General features: G+C 36.1%; 2 protein-coding genes and 1 long non-coding RNA gene across 5 annotated transcripts; 1 reads left to right on the top strand and 2 right to left on the bottom strand.

Annotated features, from left to right (window-relative positions):
• Positions 1-3,349: 3,349 nt before the first annotated feature.
• fthl31 (ferritin, heavy polypeptide-like 31) lies at positions 3,350-5,031 on the bottom strand. Its single transcript, NM_001020531.1, is given in 4 exon segments — positions 3,350-3,713; positions 3,810-3,935; positions 4,050-4,196; positions 4,790-5,031. Coding segments are annotated over 4 exon segments (528 nt in total). The 5' UTR covers positions 4,895-5,031; the 3' UTR covers positions 3,350-3,563.
• On the top strand, positions 4,713-10,233 carry LOC147845663 (uncharacterized). The gene is made up of 3 exons (XR_015480963.1): positions 4,713-6,412; positions 7,234-8,150; positions 8,202-10,233. It is a non-coding gene; the product is annotated as an uncharacterized LOC147845663 (long non-coding RNA).
• Positions 10,234-10,794: 561 nt separating this feature from the next.
• fthl30 (ferritin, heavy polypeptide-like 30) lies at positions 10,795-15,098 on the bottom strand. 3 transcript variants are annotated; one of them, XM_087242922.1, is made up of 5 exons: positions 15,018-15,098; positions 12,288-12,420; positions 11,613-11,759; positions 11,373-11,498; positions 10,985-11,260 (listed from the first exon to the last, which is right to left on the bottom strand). In XM_087242922.1, exons 2-5 carry the CDS (start codon positions 12,390-12,392, stop codon positions 11,111-11,113), a joined length of 528 nt encoding a protein of 175 aa, XP_087099048.1. In that variant the 5' UTR covers positions 12,393-12,420; positions 15,018-15,098; the 3' UTR covers positions 10,985-11,110.
• Positions 15,099-20,964: the final 5,866 nt, after the last annotated feature.

Genomic DNA, 20,964 nt, shown 5'->3' with positions numbered 1-20,964 from the left:
CCATTAATTTTACATACTGCTTGTACGATGGGTTAGTTCTTTAACCGTTCATATGAGCAGAGGGGAAAAACAACCAGGCATTAATTTCTTAATTTTAAGGTGAAAATATGTTTGAGGAACTTGTTTGATATAAGTATTGTCTATTTATGATGAATTTCATTTTTCTTGTTTATATGCAGTCGTCAGCAGTGGCAAAATGATAAGATTTTGCAACCTAAGCTTTCATGGTATAGCAGATCTGATCAAAGCCATATCACAAGTCTGGTCGCATGATTCATATATTTTTAAACAATAATATAAAAGACATGTCAGCACAGATTTAGAGCAGTTTGACTTGATTTTCTAATGTTTATGTTTATACAATACAACTATGCACATTATGTCCAGCATTAGAAAACTACACAAAATGTCTCCTTTTCAGCAATATGACCCTGTGCAGCAATAGCAATGAGTTATGGCATCTGGGACAATTCACTCTCTGGGACAGATCCCCCTGATAACTGCATTCATATTTAAAGAAATGAGCGGGGTGACAAAGACAAAACATCTTTACCGCTGTAAAATGCTATTTGTTTAATTTACGTTTAAAAAGTGAGTAAATCCATTGTGTTTAATGCAATTAGTTAGCTGAACTTAAAAGGTGAGTAAGCCTATTAACCTGTCTTAAAATTAAGTAAATTATTAAATGCATTTTTATCAAAAATTAATTTTAAGTAATTAATCACTTTTTACAATCCAGTGTGAAGTCTCAGTCTGTTAGCAATGCATAAAGAGACAAAGTCATGATACTGGGCTGTGTTGCTGTGACTCAGCAATTGCATAATGTGTTTGTAGATTTGACTTTCAGACCTGCTAACCTTTATTTTTAGATAAGTAATACCAGAATTACATCTAATTTCATTTGTGTACATCATCCGTTTGTGAAAGGTATGCTTAAATATGTTATGTGTTATAGAAACAAAGTGCTTACTAAAGGGTTTTGAGAAAAATGTGAATCTCAACATAATAGTTTTTAATAATTATTATCTAATTATTCAGTAAAATGAGTGGCAGCATAAATTATAATCCATCTGATGCTGCTTTTTATGTGTTTATGATCAATGCATTATTAAGGATTAATTAAGGATAAAAGTATATAATAATTATATTCATACACTTGCAAATCATTGGTGTTGATGTAATAGTTAAGAATGTATTTTAAGTTATTTATTATCAAAGATTATGAAGTTATTTATTGCAAACTAGTTTTCTTTAAACTCATGGAATCTCCTTAAAGCAGAGTTTTATTTATTTATTTATTTATTTATTTATTTATTTATTTATTTATTTATTTATTTATTTATTTATTTATCACTTAACCACTGAGATACAATATATCCTCTATCAAGGAGTCTTGGTAAAAAAAAATGACAACTATAAAACCTGTAAAAAAATAAGAGACAGTAAAGATGCCATATAATTTAAAAGCAAAGTTTATTAAAATATAAGTTTACTCACGTTTACTTATTCTCAAATGGTTTCAAAATGTTTTTTATTATGTTAAGCACAAAAGATATATTTTGAAGAATGTTGGAAACCCGTAGTTATTCACAACCATTGTATGAAAAATACTATACAACACAATGGGTACTGGTTAACAAATTTTTTACTGTTAATCTTATTTTGTGTTGAACTGTAGAAAGAAAGTCAAAGAAGTTTGGAACAAGTGGAGAATAAGTAAATGATGATAAAAGTTAGGTATTGGGTGAACTTTCCTTTACAATGTGATGAGAGAAGAAATGTTTTGCATTTTGACATTAAAAAGGAGCGATTGTGTGTGTACTATAAAATATTATTTGTAAAATGTTTACTTTCCAACTAAAATTAGACTTGAAATTTCCCTAATCTTTCTGTTTCTTCACAGTACATGTTTTTCTTTATATCAGAATATTTCTGGTACTATTTAAAACAAATACACATTTTACAGTGCATCCAGAAAGTATTCATAGCGCTTCACTTTTTTCGCATTTTTTATGTTAGAGCCATATTTCAAAATTGATTACATTTATTTACTGAAAATTCTACACACAATACCCCATAATGACCATGTGAAAAAATATTTGTTTGAAATTTTTATAAATTTATTTAAATAATTTTTTTTATACCTAATACCATCCCTACAGTAAAGCATGGTGGTGGCAGCATCATGCTGTGGGGATGTTTTTTAGCAGTAGGAACTGGAAGACTAGTCAGGATAGAGGGAAAGATGAATGCAGCAATGTACAGAGACATCCTGAATGAAAACCTGCTTCAGAGCGCTCTTGATCTCAGACTTGGGCGACGGTTCATCTTCCAGCAGGACAATGACCCAAAGCACACAGCCAAAATATCAATGGGGTGCCATCACAACAACTAATCAATCCTATTGAACATCTCTAGAGAGATCTGTAAATGGTTGTACACCGTCGCTTCCCATTCAACCTGATAGAGCTTGAGAGTTACTGCAAAGAGGAATGAATTCCCAAACACAGCTGTGCCAAGCTTGTGGCATCATATTCAAAAAGACTTGAGGCTGTAATTGCTGCCAAAGGTGCATCAACAAAATATTGAGCAAAGGCTGTGAATATTTATGTACTGTACATGTGATCTTTTACGTTTTTTATTTTTGATAAATTTGCAACAATTTCAAAAAATCTTTTTTTACATTGTCATTATGGGGTATTGTGTGTAGAATCCTGAGGAAATTAATGAATTTAATCCATTTTGGAATAAGGCTATAACATAACAAAATATAGAAAAAGTGAAGCGCTATGACTTTCCAGATGCACTGTAGTTAATGAAAATAACATACTATAATAAAAAGGTACCAAAGACTCTTGCAAATATAAAACAGATCCCATAACAAAGGATCATTAATTCATCTGTACTGAATGTTGAAACCCTATCCCAGTATACAAAATGCTTTGATTAATAAGCTGTATAGAAACTACTGTAGGCTGGATAGACACTCGACAGATGCAGGACGATTTAGAGATGAAAAATGGTCGATGAACTCTGAATATTTATCAAACCTAAGAGTAACATTTGATTTAAATTTATAGATTAGCTTCCGCTTGCAGGTGTACAAGATGTAATAAAACTTATTAGTCAAAATGAAAACGAGATTGTATACATAGCTTCTTGGCATTAGTGTGTCCTGCAAAGATTTTTATACTGCAATCTTCCATATAAATAAAGTTGTTATTCTTTATAGACCAGACAAAATTAATTAATATCTATTAAATGAGAAAAGCAGGTTCACACACAACCTCCATAAACTACCCTCTAATGCACCTTCAGTTCGTTGAAAAACTGAAAAATGACAAGTAAATTCAGCCAGAAATGTTTATTCATCAGATTCACAAGGTGACCAAGTCAGTGCACATTCAACAAGCAAGGCATCAGCTGACTAATCAAAGAAGGCAGGATCTTAAACATGAAGCCTCTAAATGTTAACCTCAAAGATTTTACTGCGGGACAACATGGTTTCATGATTTATGCATAGAGTACAACTGGAGGCTTTGGAGGATGCAGATGATCAGAGTTTAGCTGTCCAGGGTTTGCTTGTCAAACAGGTACTCCGCCATCCGGTTGTTTCCAGCATCCATCTTGGAGAGGTTAGTGATGTGGTCACCAAGCTTCTTGATGGCCTCAACCTGCTCATTCAGGTAGTGAGTCTCCAGGAAATCACACAGCTGTTGGACAAGACATCAGAAGAGAATTTAGAACAATATGTTCCCAGAACCACTTCAAATGGACATATACATACAGGCAAATTTTGGGTCACTCACATGAGGGTCTCCCATCTCAGTGGCGAGCTTATGCAGGTCTAGCAGAGCCTGGTTGACGTTCTTCTCCAGCTGAAGAGCACACTGCATAGCAATCAGCCCATTTCCCCACACATCACGATCAGGCTTCTGAAGAGCAAATACAAGATCTGTGAGCAAGTTAAGACCCTTCCTAAACAACAGAACAATGACTATAGTTGCTGATGTTACATTGCTTTAAATAATAAATGACAGGAAGAGCACCTTGATGTCTTGAAGGACAATGCGTCCACCTCTCTTGTTCTGGAACTCCATGAATTTCTCAGCATGTTCGCGCTCCTCCTCGCTGTTCTTCTTGAAGAACTTGGCAAATCCAGGAAGAGCCACATCGTCCCGTTTAAAATAGTGAGCCTGTGCACAATCAGAGATAGGAATAAGAATTGATGTTATTATACATGTTAAACTACAAGGCTTTTCATCAAGGACAGTTTATTTTAACATGTGGATGACAAAAAGTCAAAACAACCACAGAACAAGATCTGCAGCTATAACCATTTACAGGATGATATAATAAAATAAATTGCATCACAGCTCATGGCATTTAAACTTGTACGTTTTTTGAAGCTATATGTTTTTTTTTTTATATTGTTATAACCAGTGTTGAGTATAATGAAGTTTTAGTCTGAAAAGGGAAAACATGTAACAACTGATCATATGTATAGTAATTTAATTACAGCTATTTTTAATGTACTTACCTTACAAATCAATGTAAAATGTTTTGTAAATTAATTAGTCAATTACTTTTCGAATAACAATCCAAAGTGGTAGACAACCTAAATTTACTGTATATAAGCTACTTTCCTTATTGATTATTTTTAGAGCTTATTTTATTGTTTTAGCCTTTTTATACTGAAGTATCAAGAAAGGAAAACAATAGACTATTCAACAGATAAATAACTCGCCGACACGGTTCTGTTTAAATAGACTGAATGATAAACACTTGCCATGGAGGTGTAGGTGTATCCAGCGTAAAGCTCCAGATTGATCATCTTGTTGATCGCAGCCTCGCAGTCGCGGACGTAGTTCTGGCGAATCTGAGAAGTCTCCATCTCGACAGGTTTTACTATATAGATACTTGTACAAACTAAATAAATAAATAGAGCTAGAATAAATTCAAGCGAGATCGAAGTTCCGTTCAATCACTGTTGAAGCAAGAACCTCTCCAGATCTTCCTGAAGCTGTGAGTGAAATGAAGGAGCGCGTTCATCTTTTATACGCTCGCAACATGATACGTCAGTGGAACTGAAACCAGCCAATCAAACAACGAGCTGAGTAACAGAGTGACGATGCAATTACTTGGATAGCTAAAACACGATCAGCTTTCGTGATTAATCCTTTTTAGTCTTTTCTTTTTTACAATAAACATCGTACTGTATCAAACAGGTTATTTGTACTATTTAATTATTATGATCGTTTTATGTGCTATGCAGTCATGTTTTATTTTTTAATGTTTAATGCCTAAAATAAACAGTATGTTTACACTACAACACAAATGGGGGAAAAAATATTCTCCAAAGGTGATTGTCAAAAAATATTATCAATGAAACGCTGCATTACAAAAACCCATGTTAATGATGCCGCGCCTGCCTGGTAAAACCTTCTCAGTGAACGACAAGTGCAACGTCCCAAGGGCCGATATGGAGCTGCGTCTCTGTGAGTCAGCATTTTCTCTCTCGAGGAAGATGCGGGTATGTTTGTAACCTGATCAACTTGCAAGGATAAGCTATCATAAAAAAGAAAACAGTTACTTTTTATAACTGTATAACCTACTATATTTCTGTATACACTTCCACTTTTAACTGTGCAACGTTATTATTTTAACTAATCTTTATGTGAAAATTCAGCTATTTCTTTTTTTACATCTATTTATTTATTTATTGATAGAGGATCTTGCATTGACCTTTTAATGGTTGTTTTTGAGTTGGTGTGCATGGACACAATGCAATAAAAAGAAACAAAATTATTGTGTTAGCCTATTGCCCTTAAGCATTTTACAATTTTGGCTAACACTTTACAATAGCAGTACATGAAGCATTAATATGTAAATTAAACATGACTTTGTTATGAATCAATGATGAGTTAAGGTATAGCTAATCATGAACTAATCTTAGCTACAACATGAGTCACAAGAGTTATAACTTAATTACTTAACTAACTTAATTACTTGTTAGTACATATTGTTAATTAATGTATAAATTAACATTTAAGGCTAAGCTAAATGTAACCAACATAAACTCATGAGCTGTTAATGTATGATTATGTCATGACCAGGGCCAGACAGAATCTGTGGACGTTTTTTGCCATTTCTGCAGAGAATTTTGGTAAAAATCTGCAGATTTCTATGGAATTATTTTAGGAGCATCATAACTAAAACCAATTAGGTTTACATTATTTGGTAAACAAAACAAGTCTCTCATATAATATATATCTACTAAAAGACATAAATTATTAATGTACAAAACTGCATTGTAGATGAATCAGATGGACATTTTCATATTAGTCAATAATATTACTGTAATAACTAAAAAAAAAACTGAATAAATGTAGATCTACACACATTTACTCAAGTAACTTTACTCGAGCACGCAGTATTCTGAAGGACACCTTTCACCCCCCCCCCCAATACACCCCCCACTCTCCTCTAACTTAAACTCCTCGCAATAACTGCACTGTTTAACATTTGCACGTTTAAAATTTGCACATTCACTGCACCACATTGAACTGTTTACTTATTGAACTGTACATACCCACTGCATATGGGCATTTGTAATTATGTACACATCCACTATACATATACACTTGTAATCATGCTTATTTATCTGCATACTACTGATTATTAATAGCAACCTGTACATATATTCATATATTGTAACATATACACTTGTAATCATGTTTATTTATCTGCACACTACTGATAATTAATAGCAACCTGTACATATATTCATATATTGTAACATATACACTTGTAATCATGTTTATTTATCTGCACACTACTGATAATTAATAGCAACCTGTACATATATTCATATATTGTAACATATACACTTGTAATCATGTTCATCTGTCCCTGTACATATATTCATATATTGTAACATATACACTTGTAATCATGTTTATTTATCTGCACACTACTGATTATTAATAGCAATCTGCACATATATTCATATATTGTAAATCTGTTCATAGCTTATCCAACCTGTATATAATTTTGATAGTACATCCATCTGTAAATATCACCATAGTTTTCTATAACTGCACTTTATAACTTATTCCTGTATCCTGCACTTGCTGCTATTGCACTGCTGGTTAGACCTAAACTGCATTTCGTTGCATTGTACTTGTACATGTGTAATGACAATAAAGTTGAATCTAATCTAATCGAATCAAGTAAATAAACAGAATTAATGATGGGCTAAAAATCTGTGGAAATCTGCAGAAAATATGTGGTATTTTGCGCGTGCAGATTCCGTGTGGGCCTAGTCATGATTTCACTTGAAGGGGCACATCATTATTAATTTATCCAACTGCTCATGAACTCCTGTGTTTAAACTGATCGTGTTGGTGTTGACAGAACACCTTTCAATTGTTACTTAGTGTAAATGCACTAGACAGACGTGCATAAGGAGTTCAAGCAGTTAAGAATGGTTTATTGATAATTTGCCCTTTAAGTAAAGTCATGATATAACAATACATTAACATATCTTGAGTTCATGATAATTAAATTAAGCATAAACCAATGTGACAATTAATATATTAATTAGCAAACAATCATGTACTAACAAGTAGGTAGCGCTTATTCAGCATGAACTCATGTGACTCATGTTGTTGTTAAAGTTAGTTCATGATTAGCACATACATTAACTCATCATTAATTCATAATAAAGTATTGTTTAGTTTACGTATTATTAACACATCATTATTCATCTACTGTTCTTGTAAGTTTTACCCAATTTTGTTTCAAGAGTTCACACGTGCATATGCTTGACGCTATTAGCAGGTTTGGCCCAGGGCTTCTGCTTGGTCTCAAGAGCTTCCTTTGGTTGAGGAGGAAAAGGAGGAGATGAGGTGGAAGGGGAGATACTTCCAAAACGAAGATAGGGCAGTAGGGTGAAATCGGTCTATTTATTGTAGGCTTGAATCAATCTGACTGGATTATTGCTAATTACGAATGAGAGATGACTCATATCACATGCTCCTCTCTAAATAGTTTAAAAACATTACTTATATTAATTCTTTAAATTTGCACAAAAAAATAAGTATCACTGTCATTATGAAACCATGAATGTTGTCATTATATTATATACTGTATATATTATACTGTATATATTATACAGTTATACTGTATATATTATACAGTAGTAACTACAAAACAATGAAATGAAGCGAGCAGCTCTTTCAGATGCCTAAAAACCAGTAATGAATGGATATTAATAAAAGAGTGTAAACAGCACCAACAGTAATGTTGAGAGGTGATGCAGTATCTCGTAACAGTATCAGCATGGCTTGTGATTTCATTAATTATAAATAATGTTCACAGTATAATTGCAAAAAGAAACAGTTAAAGCATTAGCTGTAGTCGTAAACAATATAAATAATGTGCTACATCAGTGTGCTGTTAAAAAGTGAACCTGCAGGAACTTGTAAAACAAACTGTGTGACTAATTCTCACTATTATAGATGTAAGTGGCACATGTTGGCAGATAATGTAATTGGTAAGTTATGTATTTCAATATAATGTTTTTATCTTATCCTGACATTTTATCGTTTATAAGTTATTACAAGTAGATATATTCTTTCATATGTAATCCAAAATATTTATATATCATCACTTTCCTGTTCTTGTCTTGAGAGTATGCAAATGCATCATGCTTTTTTTTTTTTTAGCAGATTGATGAATAACTGTTCTTATGTTAAGAACTGTTCATAGATTTTCCCTGACTTTCCATGATAGATATTTGCTCAAGGTTATTTTTAGGTGTCAAACTACATGTATAAGTGTCTAATGAATCTAAAGGGTCATGGTGACCAGTGTCATTTATAAAACTTTGCGTAGAAACCTTCTTGCAAGTGAACGTACAGCAGAATACATATTTTTTTCATATATTAAGGATTATGACTCATATGATGATTTTAAATTGATTCAATTGATTGATTTTTTTTTTGTTACATATGTTTACTTAGAGTTTACTTACAGGTCCACACATTTTTCTGTCATGTTAGTTTTTTTATAGATCAAAACCTTTGTGTGGAAAATGGCGCATACGCACATACTGTAATTATATATGGGACCGCTGAACTTAATTTCCACTCTATAGCCTATTCTGTTTTAACTTACCAGACAAGACATCGGATTGCATACTTGGTAGGATATAAGTGCCAATATAAATTCAGGACAATTCCTCAGTCCTTCTTCTTTGCTCTTTGACATCCGTTGCTTCACAGGCCTTTTCCATTTACATTGTAAGAGTTGGTTATGCTCTTTACCCAGATCTTTTATCTTCAATCTTTTAGTTATTTAGCAACTGATAATTTTGGTTCTCAGTTATTACTACTTATCTTGCACTTGCATCTGTGATGGAGATCAGCTAGTGAAGTGCTATGCAGGTAAACCTCACTCCTCTGACTTCAATAGGTGCTCTAGCGACAGGCACTAGAGGGCATGGTCTTTGACCTTCTTGTTAAAGCAACTGACTCCTATACAAATAATCGCTGCTTCGATCCCAGCTCAGACCAGGTTGTGTGCAGTAGGACCTGTGGGTTAGACATCAAATTGTAAGATTATAAATGTATTATTGGTTATACCGAATTCTCTTTCTCTTGTGTTACAGTATAGTCAACAAAAGAATTAAAAAGCCGTAAGTAAAGTAGCTTAGCTTTAAGTTTTTCTTCAGTCATTTGTTGTAACATTGGTGAGGGCTGAACAAATCAATTAATTCAATACAGGGTGTTCCTTCATGTCCCCTCATAGATTTTTTTCATGTATGGAATAACTGAGCCAAGCACCATGTATAATGCAGTTGCACAGGTGTTTATGAATCTGCATGGAACTGACTTGTTCACAACCTCATTACTATAATTTTTAAGTTTAAGGCTGATGTGTCAAGATGGTGTGGAGCAGGTGTTTCAGTAACAAACACACCCACTGAAGCGAAGCAGGGTTGGGCCTCATCAGTACCTGCCTGGAAAATATCCCTATGGAGACTGCTGTTAGTTTGCTTTTGGAAGTGCTGATGTCAGCAGTGAAAACACTGTACCGTAAAATGACACTTTGAGCATAACTACAGTGTCTCTTTCTCTCTCAGAACAAACAATGGACATGGATGTGAATGTAAATGTGTAAATGGATGTTTCTCTGCAGTCCTAATAATCCACATATGTGACCATCCTGCATTTGAGTCTTTCAAAACAGTGAACTGTAATGAAAGAGAAAGTAAGGATGATTGTAAGTGCATTCACAACCACCCCATAAAATATGTGGCAAACCCAGGGGCCCATTATGTGAAGCATGTCCTTGTTTCACATAATGAAGACCATTGTAGCTTCAGACACTGTTTACAGATTGATGTCCAGTTGCTGAAAACGTTTTAGAGGACCCATTATGCCTTTTTAACAAGATATAAAATAAGTCTCTGATGTCCCAGGAGTGTGTATGTAATGCTTCAGCCCAAAATACCCCACAAATAATCTGCCCTTTGTATACTTTTGGTCTCTTAATATTCAAACGAGGTTGTGCTTTTTTCAAAATAGGGTGGAGCTCCAAACGCCTTTGGCAGATTCAAAACAATTGGTTGTTTTTCACATTTCAAGTGATGTGCAATAATTATGACATTTTTTGGAGTGAATTAAAAGAGAAGTTCCCAATTCTGAATTTCACTGCACATCCTGGATGTGACAATAAGACTATTATTGTTCAATTATTCATTCTTTCATTCATTCATTCATTCATTCATTCATTCATTCATTTTCTTTTCGGCTTAGTCCCTTTATTAATTAGGGGTCACCACAGCAGAATGAACCACCAACGTATCCAGCATTTGTTTTACGCATCGGATGCCCTTCCAGCTACAACACATCACTTGTAAATATTATTGTTCACAGTTGTAAATAAAAACACAAGTAAATCCAGCCAAAACCAAATGTTTAAAACCACAAGTCTATCCAACCAAAATGTTTATTCTTCAAATTCAGCAAATTCAGTGCATCAAACATGTATTAATGAAATTTACTAGAAGTAATCAAACAATGTCTCCAACTTCAGCTGGAGTTTAGCTGTCCAGGGTGTGCTTGTCGAACAGGTACTCCGCCATCCTGTTGTTTCCAGCATCCATCTTGGAGAGGTTAGTGATGTGGTCACCAAGCTTCTTGATGGCCTCAACCTGCTCATTCAGGTAGTGAGACTCCAGGTGATCACACAGCTGTTGGACAAGACATCAGAAGACTATATTGGATGATATCTTCAGAGAATAGTACTCAACTAATAAACTGATTTACAAAGTTACATGGAGGCAAATTTTAGGGGTCACTCACATGAGGGTCTCCCATCTCAGTGGCGAGCTTATGCAGGTCCAGCAGAGCCTGGTTGACGTTCTTCTCCAGCTGAAGAGCACACTGCATAGCAATCAGTCCATTTCCCCACACATCTCGATCAGGCTTCTGAAGAGCAAATACAAGATCTGTGAGCAAGTTAAGACCCTTCCTAAACAACAGAACAATGACTATAGTTGCTGATGTTACATTGCTTTAAATAATACATGACAGGAAAAGCACCTTGATGTCCTGAAGGACAATGCGTCCACCTCTCTTGTTCTGGAACTCCATGAATTTCTCAGCATGTTCGCGCTCCTCCTCACTGTTCTTCTTGAAGAACTTGGCAAATCCAGAAAGAGCCACATCGTCCCGTTTGAAGTAGTGAGCCTGTGCAAAAATATATTGAATTGATGTTAATATAAGCTTTTCATCAAGGACAGTTCATTTTTGACATGTGGCCGACAAAACTATCCAGTTAAAGTCAAAATGACCACATAACAAGATCTGCAGCCATACATGTTTACAGGACAGTTCAATAAAACGAATGTGCATCACAGCTCATGGCATTTGGACTTGTATGTTTTTATATTGTTAGAACCAGTGTTGAGTGTAATAAAGGGTTAATATGCATCATATTAATTAAACGACTTATCCCTTGAAAAGGAAAATGTGTTCCTTTTTAGGTATAGACTAAACTAATTACAGCTTTTTTATGTCGGCTACTTGTTTAAGCCACTACAAATAAATTCAACCGTTTTTATAAATATATAAATTATTTGTAGCCTACATTTTCCAGAAAGAAAAAAAATATATTTAGCGTCTGATATAAAAATGGAAAACAATAATCAACAGAAAAAATTAAGCAACTCGCCGAAAAGCGGTTCTGGTCAAACAGACTGTATAATAAACACTTGCCATGGAGGTGTAGGTGTATGCAGCGTAAAGCTCCAGATTGATCATCTTGTTGATCGCAGCCTCGCAGTCACGGTCGTAGTTCTGCCGAATCTGACAAGTCTCCATGTCGACAGGTTTTATTATCAAAACGCTTCTACGAAATAAATAAGAAGTGAGTGAAATGAAGGAGCGCGTTCATCTTTTATACACTCACAACATGATGCGTCAGTGGAACTGAAACCAGCCAATCAAACAATGAGCTGAGTAACTAAGTGACGCTATTACTTAGATGACAAAAACAAGATCAAGTTCAACACATCGTTTTTGTTCTTCATATTTATACTTTTTATTCAATTTTTTTTATAGTTAATATCATGGTCAGCCAAACAGGTCACAACTGTACAAACAATATCAAGTCTATCAGTTAATGATCTAATTAAATGTTTATTTTCCTGTTTTGTTAGTGCATCTTTTGTCTGTCTCCATATTATATAAAATAATCGTCTGTAATCATCTTGAGTATACACAAAAAAGTTAAAGCTTATTACACTTATTAAAAGTTTTTTAAAAACTACTTTAAACCATTAAAAAAAAGGTTTGATAAAGTACTACAGTACAATGTTATTTTAGTGTGGACATGCGGTCAATTTGTCATTAAAATACAATTTATCCACCAAGATCATTAAGCATCATTTACAATTTAGTAGAATGATCCTTTAAATGCTTCTTTTTTGTTTAGTAGGGAAGACATTTGTAACATTTTATAAAAAAAAAAAAAACACTTGACCATTTATATCTGAAAACAACTAAAAACTAGCTGTCAAATTTCCCTCACTGGATATTACTTACACTAGAACTTGTGCATTCTGCCATATAGAAGAATGATAGCTGTAAAAACATAAATGCTTAGTTGTCACTTAGTTTACAGAAATGTAAACGTGTCTAAAAACATGACACCTTACTTTATTTTTTTTTTTGCAAAGAATTATTTTACATTTGGAAGTAATGTCATTCTTATTAAAAAAACTTTTCACTTAAACAAAAAATTATTAATCATAAATCATGCTGAATTGTTGGTTTGTTTACCACATTTAAAGTGCATAGTATGGGAGATTTTTTATCTAACTACTAAGGGTGGAGCCGAACCCGAATACGGTATTCGGAAAGGCACGAATAGCGTGTTTTTACGAATACTTATTTCGAACAAATACTTGAAAAAATATTTGTATTCGGGAGCAAGAAAAACACTATATCAAAAAGCTGCGTTTCCTCATGAGACCACAGTGCATGCCCGCGTGAGTGAGTGAGTGAGTGAGAGAGAGAGAGAGAGAGAGAGAGAGAGAGAGAGAGAGAGAGAGAGAGAGAGCGAGTGAGACGCTCAGTCGGAGGTGTCTGGCACAATCTTCTCCACAGATACAGACAGAGAAGGCTCGGCTGAGCGAAAAAAAATCTTATCTGCATCACTATTTTTGTTAAATAGATTTTTGTACCTTAATTGGGTTCCAGATGCAGTTTATAAGCTTGTAGCGGAGTTTGATCGGGATCGGGAAGTTTGCAACCGGGTGCTCTGTTTACGCAACGTTAGCTCTGTTAGCGTGGTAATTTAGACAATAGACTGTTGACAGAGTAAAATTAACGTTCGTTTATAAAGGTTAAAATGATGCTTGTGCTGTTGTGTCGAATAGTATGCACTTATGGGAGTTATATGGTACGTCTACATTACTGTCTTTTGCAGACAGCAAGATATATGCTATAGGCTAGTTAACCTTAGCATAGCTTCCCGTCACTTTTTATTAACTTGAAACTCCTCAAATACATTTGGGCACCCGAATAGAAAAAGAGTGAGACTGCTTCTGAGCCATTTCTTGGTCCTCCACCAGTCAAAAAAGAAAAAAAAACATGTTCTTTGTGGAAGAATTTTACAGTCTGTGGAGCTGCAGATAAAACAAACTGATACTGTAACGTTATAATGTGTGCAAAAGTGAAATCGGCAGAGATATTAAACATCTGTCAATATCTCCTATGCATAATCATTCATTTCTTTTCGGCTAAGTTCCTTTATCAATCTGGAGTTGCCACAGTGGAATTGTAGCGCCCTCACCGCCTGATGAGGGACAATAATGTTAATAAAAACACAGGAAACACGGAGCTGCTGCTGCTTCACGTCAGAGTCTGTGTATTGTTTTTTTTAAATGAATGCACTTAAAAGTATACTTTCACATTGTACAACAACATATGTAAACATCTTCACAGATATTATATATATACACGTATCACAAAATAATCACATACATATTCCCTGCACATTACTGTTATAAATTACTATAAAGTAATTATATGATTCTTCCTAAATAAACTATTCACAGTTTAATTATTCTATAACACACACACATAAAGGCTTATAAACGACCTACACATCTATCTCTCTTTATATATACATTGTAACCAACTATGGGAAATAATAGCACTTTGTGACTTTATAATTACTTTTTGTAACAATATTCCCTTTGTTAGTTATTATGTTGATACATATAATATACATTTACTTGACCGTTTCTACAGTTGGCATTTAAATCATCATATCATCATGTTACCGTTGGAATTACAGTGCAGAGCGTATATATATACAGTTAATACGAACTCTTATATATTAATATACACTATCAGGTTAATTTAATAGATGACACTTGTTGCTTTCACATCTCTAACTTATATTCAACACATTTTGATAACGATTTCAATATTTCATACCTGATGAGGGACAATAATGTTAATAAAAACACAGGAAACACGGAGCTGCTGCTGCTTCACGTCAGAGTCTGTGTATTGTTTGAGCAGCAAGCCCCTCCCCCTCATTAAGTATGAAGTAGAAGTAGCCAATCGGAAACATGTAAATCATAGCATCACGTTACATTAATTTAAAATATTTATTTTCTATTTTCTACTTAATAAAACGAAAGTGTACAGACTAGAAAGACAAATTAACTTTGATTTTTAATTTCTAATAATTCGTAACCACTTCACTCTCCCCATCAAAATAAATGTCGTCCCGACATTACTTTCCTGTTTATCTCCCACGAAAACGGAATAATTTCTTGTCATCATGTGATATTAATGTCTAGTGGTTGTATGTCTCATTACTTGTGTGCTCTGCATATTATGAATAGGGGTACGAGTTGAGACTACCTAGTCTGTTTCTTCTTCTAATCCCACTTTTCCTCCACAAACTCTATCTTTTAATATATGTATGAATATACTGGCTCATATTGCTGCACAAGGTAAGTCCACGGAGTTACATTCTGCATTTCATATGGCATGGGATGAAAAGCTGTGGTGTTAGTATGTCCAACATTATAACAGGCTGGAGTGCCCAAATAGTCATAGGTAAATGTTCTTGGTTGTCTCCTTTCCCTTTGAGGCCACCTGGTTTCTTGTTCTGCCTCTGTGCTACTTTCACTCAAAGTAGTATATTCTTCTTGCATGTTCTCTGGTGCCTCTTCAGGTTGTTCCTCCTCTAACACATCAACTTCTTGTTGAGACATATCCTCAAGGTCCATTGAAACATTTGTTATCTGATCCTGTTCTGTCCGTTCACTGATTTGCTCTTTTTCTTTTTCAGGTTCACCAGACAAGTCACAAGGTAAGTGTTCATTTACTAACTTTCTGTTTGCCCCTTTAGGTAATCCAGACTGAGCTTCAGATACATTCTGCTCTCTGAGTTCAACAATCTCTTGCCCAAGGCTCTGAGGCTGGATTTCAGGTAAGTAATAGTAATAAGGACAATCTTCATCCTCATCCTCTTCTGGCTCAGGTTCATTCCTTTTGACTGGTTTTAGATTTTTTGATGGTCCTTTTGATTTTGCTTTCTTTCCAGGTTCAATCTCCAGTGGTAAACAATCACAGGGCAATAATAAGTTTCTGTGAAGAACACGTGATCTTCCTTTACCCTGCTCAGGTCTCACTTCATAAATTGGGCATTCTTCCCCTAATCGTCGAACAACTGTGTGTATCATATCCTCCCAGTGGCTTCGTAATTTCCCTGTGCCTCCCCGAGGTGTAAGATTTCTCACCAACACACGATCTCCTGGGTGCAATACTGAGCTCCTGACCTTTCCATCATAGTTCTTTTTGTTTCTCTCTGAAACCTTTTTGCTGTTCTCTTTTGCAATCTCATATGCTTCCTGCATTCTTTGACTCCATTTTGTTACATATTCCTTGTGGTCCTCAGTCCCTCCCTCTGGCATTAATCCAAAAAGCAAGTCTACAGGTAATCTTGGCGAACGCCCAAACAGAAGATAAAATGGTGAAAATCCAGTTACCTCACATCGTGTACTGTTGTAGGCAAAAGTAAGTTTGTTTAACGATTCCTTCCAGTTGGCCTTTTGTGTTTCTGTTAAAGTCTTTAACATCTGGAGCAATGTCCGATTGAAACGTTCCACCTGCCCATTTCCTTGTGGGTGGTATGGTGTTGTTCGTGATCCTGCAATTCCACAATTTTTCTTTAATTGAGAAAGTAACTGGTTTTCAAACTCAGCTCCCTGGTCATGATGAATCCTTTCAGGGAATCCGAATTTCAGTGCGTAATCATTGAAAATCCTTTCAGCAACAGTTTTTGCAGATTTCGATGTAGTGGCGTAAGCTTGAGCAAACCTTGTGAAGTGATCCATTATAACCAAGACATATTCATACCCTCCTTTGCTTTTGTCAAGGTGCAAAAAGTCTATGGAAACGAGTTCAAATGGGTGAGTGGTGACAATATTCGTGAGTGGTGCTCTTGTTTCTTTACTTGGCTTTTTCTGTTTCAAACAATTACAACACTTGGTCACAAAATGTTCAATCTCGCTCTGCATTTTTGGCCAGAAGAACCTGTCAGTAATGAGGGACATGGTCCTTTCCACTCCCTGATGACCCATTTTACTATGCAACTCTTGCAAGACACAATATTTGTATTTTTCTGGCAACACAAGCTGAGTTCGGGTAGCTGTCTTTCTGCGAAGGATTTCATCCTCTCCATAAGTAAGTTTGTCCCATTGGCGTAACAAACTTTTACTTTGTATACTAAATGTTTTCAGTTGGTGTCTAGAAGGTTTTTCGCCAATCAACTTGCATTGTAACACTGGCCCAATATGGGCATCTTCCCTTTGTGCTTGTCGTATTTCATCAGTTGAATATCTTTCGCTTGACTCCACAGATTCTGCTGGGTTTTTAAGAGAGGTCATGGCTGTCCATGAAGTTGTACAATCCTGCATTTCTATTGCCTGCACAGTTGCTTCAACACAATCAGATGTAAGTTCCTCTGTACACTGCTCCATTATAGTTTCAATGTCTAGTGGCATACGGGATAAACTGTCTGCATCTATGTTTTCTTTTCCAGGACGGTATTTTATTGTGAAATGGAAGTCTGCGAGCTCTGCAACCCATCTGCATCCTGTTGCATTTAACTTTGCACTGGTCAAGACATAAGTGAGAGGATTGTTGTCACTGTACACTGTAAATGTGGGCGCATAGTACAAATAATCCTTAAACTTTTCGCTGACAGCCCACTTTAGGGCCAGAAACTCCAGCTTGCCTGAGTGGAGGTGGTACTTCTTTTCTGCGGCTGTCAAAGTTCGAGACCCATAAGCGATGACTCTTAATTTTCCATTTTGTTTTTGATACAAAACAGCCCCAAGTCCTTGATTTGATGCATCAGTGTGGAGTATGAATGGCTGTGAGAAATCAGGAAATGCAAGGACAGGTGGCTCAACCAGACAGTCAATCAGTCTCTCTAGTATCTCTTGATGTTTGTCTGTCCATTTAATTTGTGTTTTGGAGGACAATCCCCTACTCTTTTCTTTCCACTTTTGATGACTTTTCTCTTTGTAATCCTCTCTGTTAGTTTCTGTTTGTTTCAGTAGGTCGTACAAAGGTCCTGCGATCTTTGAAAAGTTCTTTATATATTGCCTATAGTAACTGAGCAGGCCCATGACAGATCTCAGTTGTCCAACTGTGGTAGGTCTTTTCTCTTTCAGGCTTTCCACGGCAGCTGTGTCAGCCGGATCCATTTTACTTCCTTCCTCAGACACAATTCTCCCGAGGTACCGCACTTCACGCTTAAACAACTCACATTTGATAGGTTTTAACTTTATTCCATACTGTCTTAATCTTTGCAAGACCTTTCTCACATCCTCTACATGTTTTTCAAAGGTTTTGCTAAAAACCAAGGTATCATCCAGATAAGGAACACAGATATTGTCTCTCAGCTCTTCCAGGCATTCCTCCATGCAGCGTTGGAACACTGAAGGAGCATTCATCAGGCCGAAAGGTACCCGAATCCACTCATATAAACCCCATGGTGTAACAAAAGCAGTTAGTGGTCTGCTTTCCTTGGCCATGAAACCCTGATGGTATGCTTTTCCTTGGTCAAGGAGTGAAAACCAGGAGTTCCCTCCCAGACTGTCCATTATATCTTGTACCCGGGGAATGGGCTGCCTATCAGGATGTGTTTTTCTGTTCAACTCTCTATAATCAATACACAAGCGTAAGGTGCCATCCTTTTTCCTGACACACACTACAGGTGAGGCATATGATGAATTTGATTTCTGTATCCATTTTTGTGCAATGAGATCATGCAAGTAGTCTTTCATTTCCTGGTAGAGCGGTTTAGGCACTGACTGGTAAGTACGTGCTACTGGAGTAGTGTCTTTCAAAGAGATGGACAGTTGCAGCTTTTCAATGCAGCCTATGTCAGTTTCGGATTTGGAAAATGATGCCGCTTCCTCTTTTAACATTTGTTGAACAATTTGTTTTTCAGACTCATTAAGATGACTTAAGTTTACAGGTGGAACCCATGTGTTGTCAGGGGTGTGGCCAGCTTCAATTTTTATTTCATTTATTCTCAATGATGGTAAGTCATTATTGTCAAACGCAGCTGTTGGATACACAGACTGTACTGGCTGTACTGTTCCTATAACTGTCTTGCCCATTAGCATTAAGTCGTGATCTGTGGGGTTTTGTACACTGATGATGATGTGTGGGGACATGTGCTTCTGTAGGGTCACTACTGTTTCACAGAACTCCAACCCCTCTGTCCATTGTGGGTTAACATCAGGCTCAAAGAGAAGCAATGTGTCTTTTTTTTGTCGACGAGATTGTACCCTGCATTTTATTTGTACAGATGTGTGTTTTGGCACCTGAATATTTTCCTTTGTTGTTTTAACAAGGTATTCACATGGGGTTTCTTCGTGGATTTGATTAATAAAAGCATGTACTTTCTCACTTTCCACACTAGGGAGAACTGTTCTCAGAAATTCATTTGTGACTGGCCGAGGTAATTTATTGTCATTTAGAATTCGCTCAATCACATTAAATCCAATAATAGGACGACAAAGCTGCCTGCCCTCCATCACCAGCACAGGTATGACAAGTTCTTTTGTTTCAGTTTCAGTTACTGTTAAACCAAAAGTCACTTCCACCCATCCCATGTAAGGAATATCCTGTCCATTTGCTGCCACAAGACGGAGACTTTCAGGTGCATCGATTACCTCTGTCACATCCCTCAACCTCATGTTAGGCAAGTACTCATTTTTCCACAGTTCATCCACTATGCACACTTGTGATCCTGTATCCCATAATGCATCAACAAGCTGGCCTTGAATGTAACATGGTACAATACACTGCTTTCCAACAAAATCAGCACAAATATATTCTTTTGCATTTGTTTTCTTTTCAATCATGGCAGAATTCATATCACGGTTGGAAACTTGTTTGCATTGATTCTTATGTTTTGTCCAGTGATGACATTGACAGGCTTTGGAGCAATAAAGTGTTTGCTTACAGGCAGAACATTGTTGCAAATTTGAGTCAGGATTCACTACACCACAGTGTGCACAGCTTTGTAGGGACTCCAATGTTTCACTGGTCACTCCCTGTCCCGCGGTCGTGACCCGGTCTCGTTTAACGACTGGTCTCTGTAAATCATTGGATTTCGCACTCTGCAACCTGCCAGAAAATGGTCGCTACTCCCACATCTATAACAGTGGGTACAGTGCACATCTAATCCGCTCTGCTGACATGCCACACATTTCCTTAGATGGGTTGGAGGAGGGTGGTATTGTTGTGGAGGGAGCCAATGTTGTCGCTGATATGCTCCCCTTCGCCTGTCATAAGGCTGCAGATAATGTGCAGTGTGGTATGTAGACTGGGGAGGTTGCATGCATATGGGATCCCTTAAATGGGTGGAGGACTGTGTGGGCATGACCTGAGGCTGTCGTATGGATTCTTTAATTTGAGCCACCTCTACACTGAGATCCTTCAACATTGCCATGTCAGACCGCATTCCTTTTAACTCACTCAAAAGGTCAGGTTCAACTTTCTCTGTATTTCTGTGACACTGTGTCTTTCCTTTTTTTTCAATAGCAACTTCATTAACTTGTACAGGATTTACTTTAGTGAGATGATGTTGGGATAGATACTTTTTCTTGTTTTGACGCTCTGTTTCATTTGCACAGGCAACATTGACCTTGTCCAATAGAAGTTCATCGCTCACCTCATTTCTTGTGAGGTAAGGTTGCAGGTCACTTCTAATACTATCATTTTGTAAGCCGGTCAGGACAGTGTGGAGAAACATACTCTGAACAAGATTTGGATCATATTTCAAAGTAGATTCTGCCTCCTGGGAAGCAAACAGAATCTTTTGTCTCAAATCAAGACACCGAAC

The sequence above is a fragment of the Danio rerio genome, chromosome 3 (genome assembly GCF_052040795.2).
Source record: "Danio rerio strain M-AB ecotype USA chromosome 3, GRCz13ab, whole genome shotgun sequence".
Taxonomy (NCBI): Eukaryota; Metazoa; Chordata; class Actinopteri; order Cypriniformes; family Danionidae; genus Danio; species Danio rerio.
The sequence above is the reverse complement of the archived record's forward strand: the minus strand, read 5'-3'. Positions and strand labels throughout refer to the sequence as shown.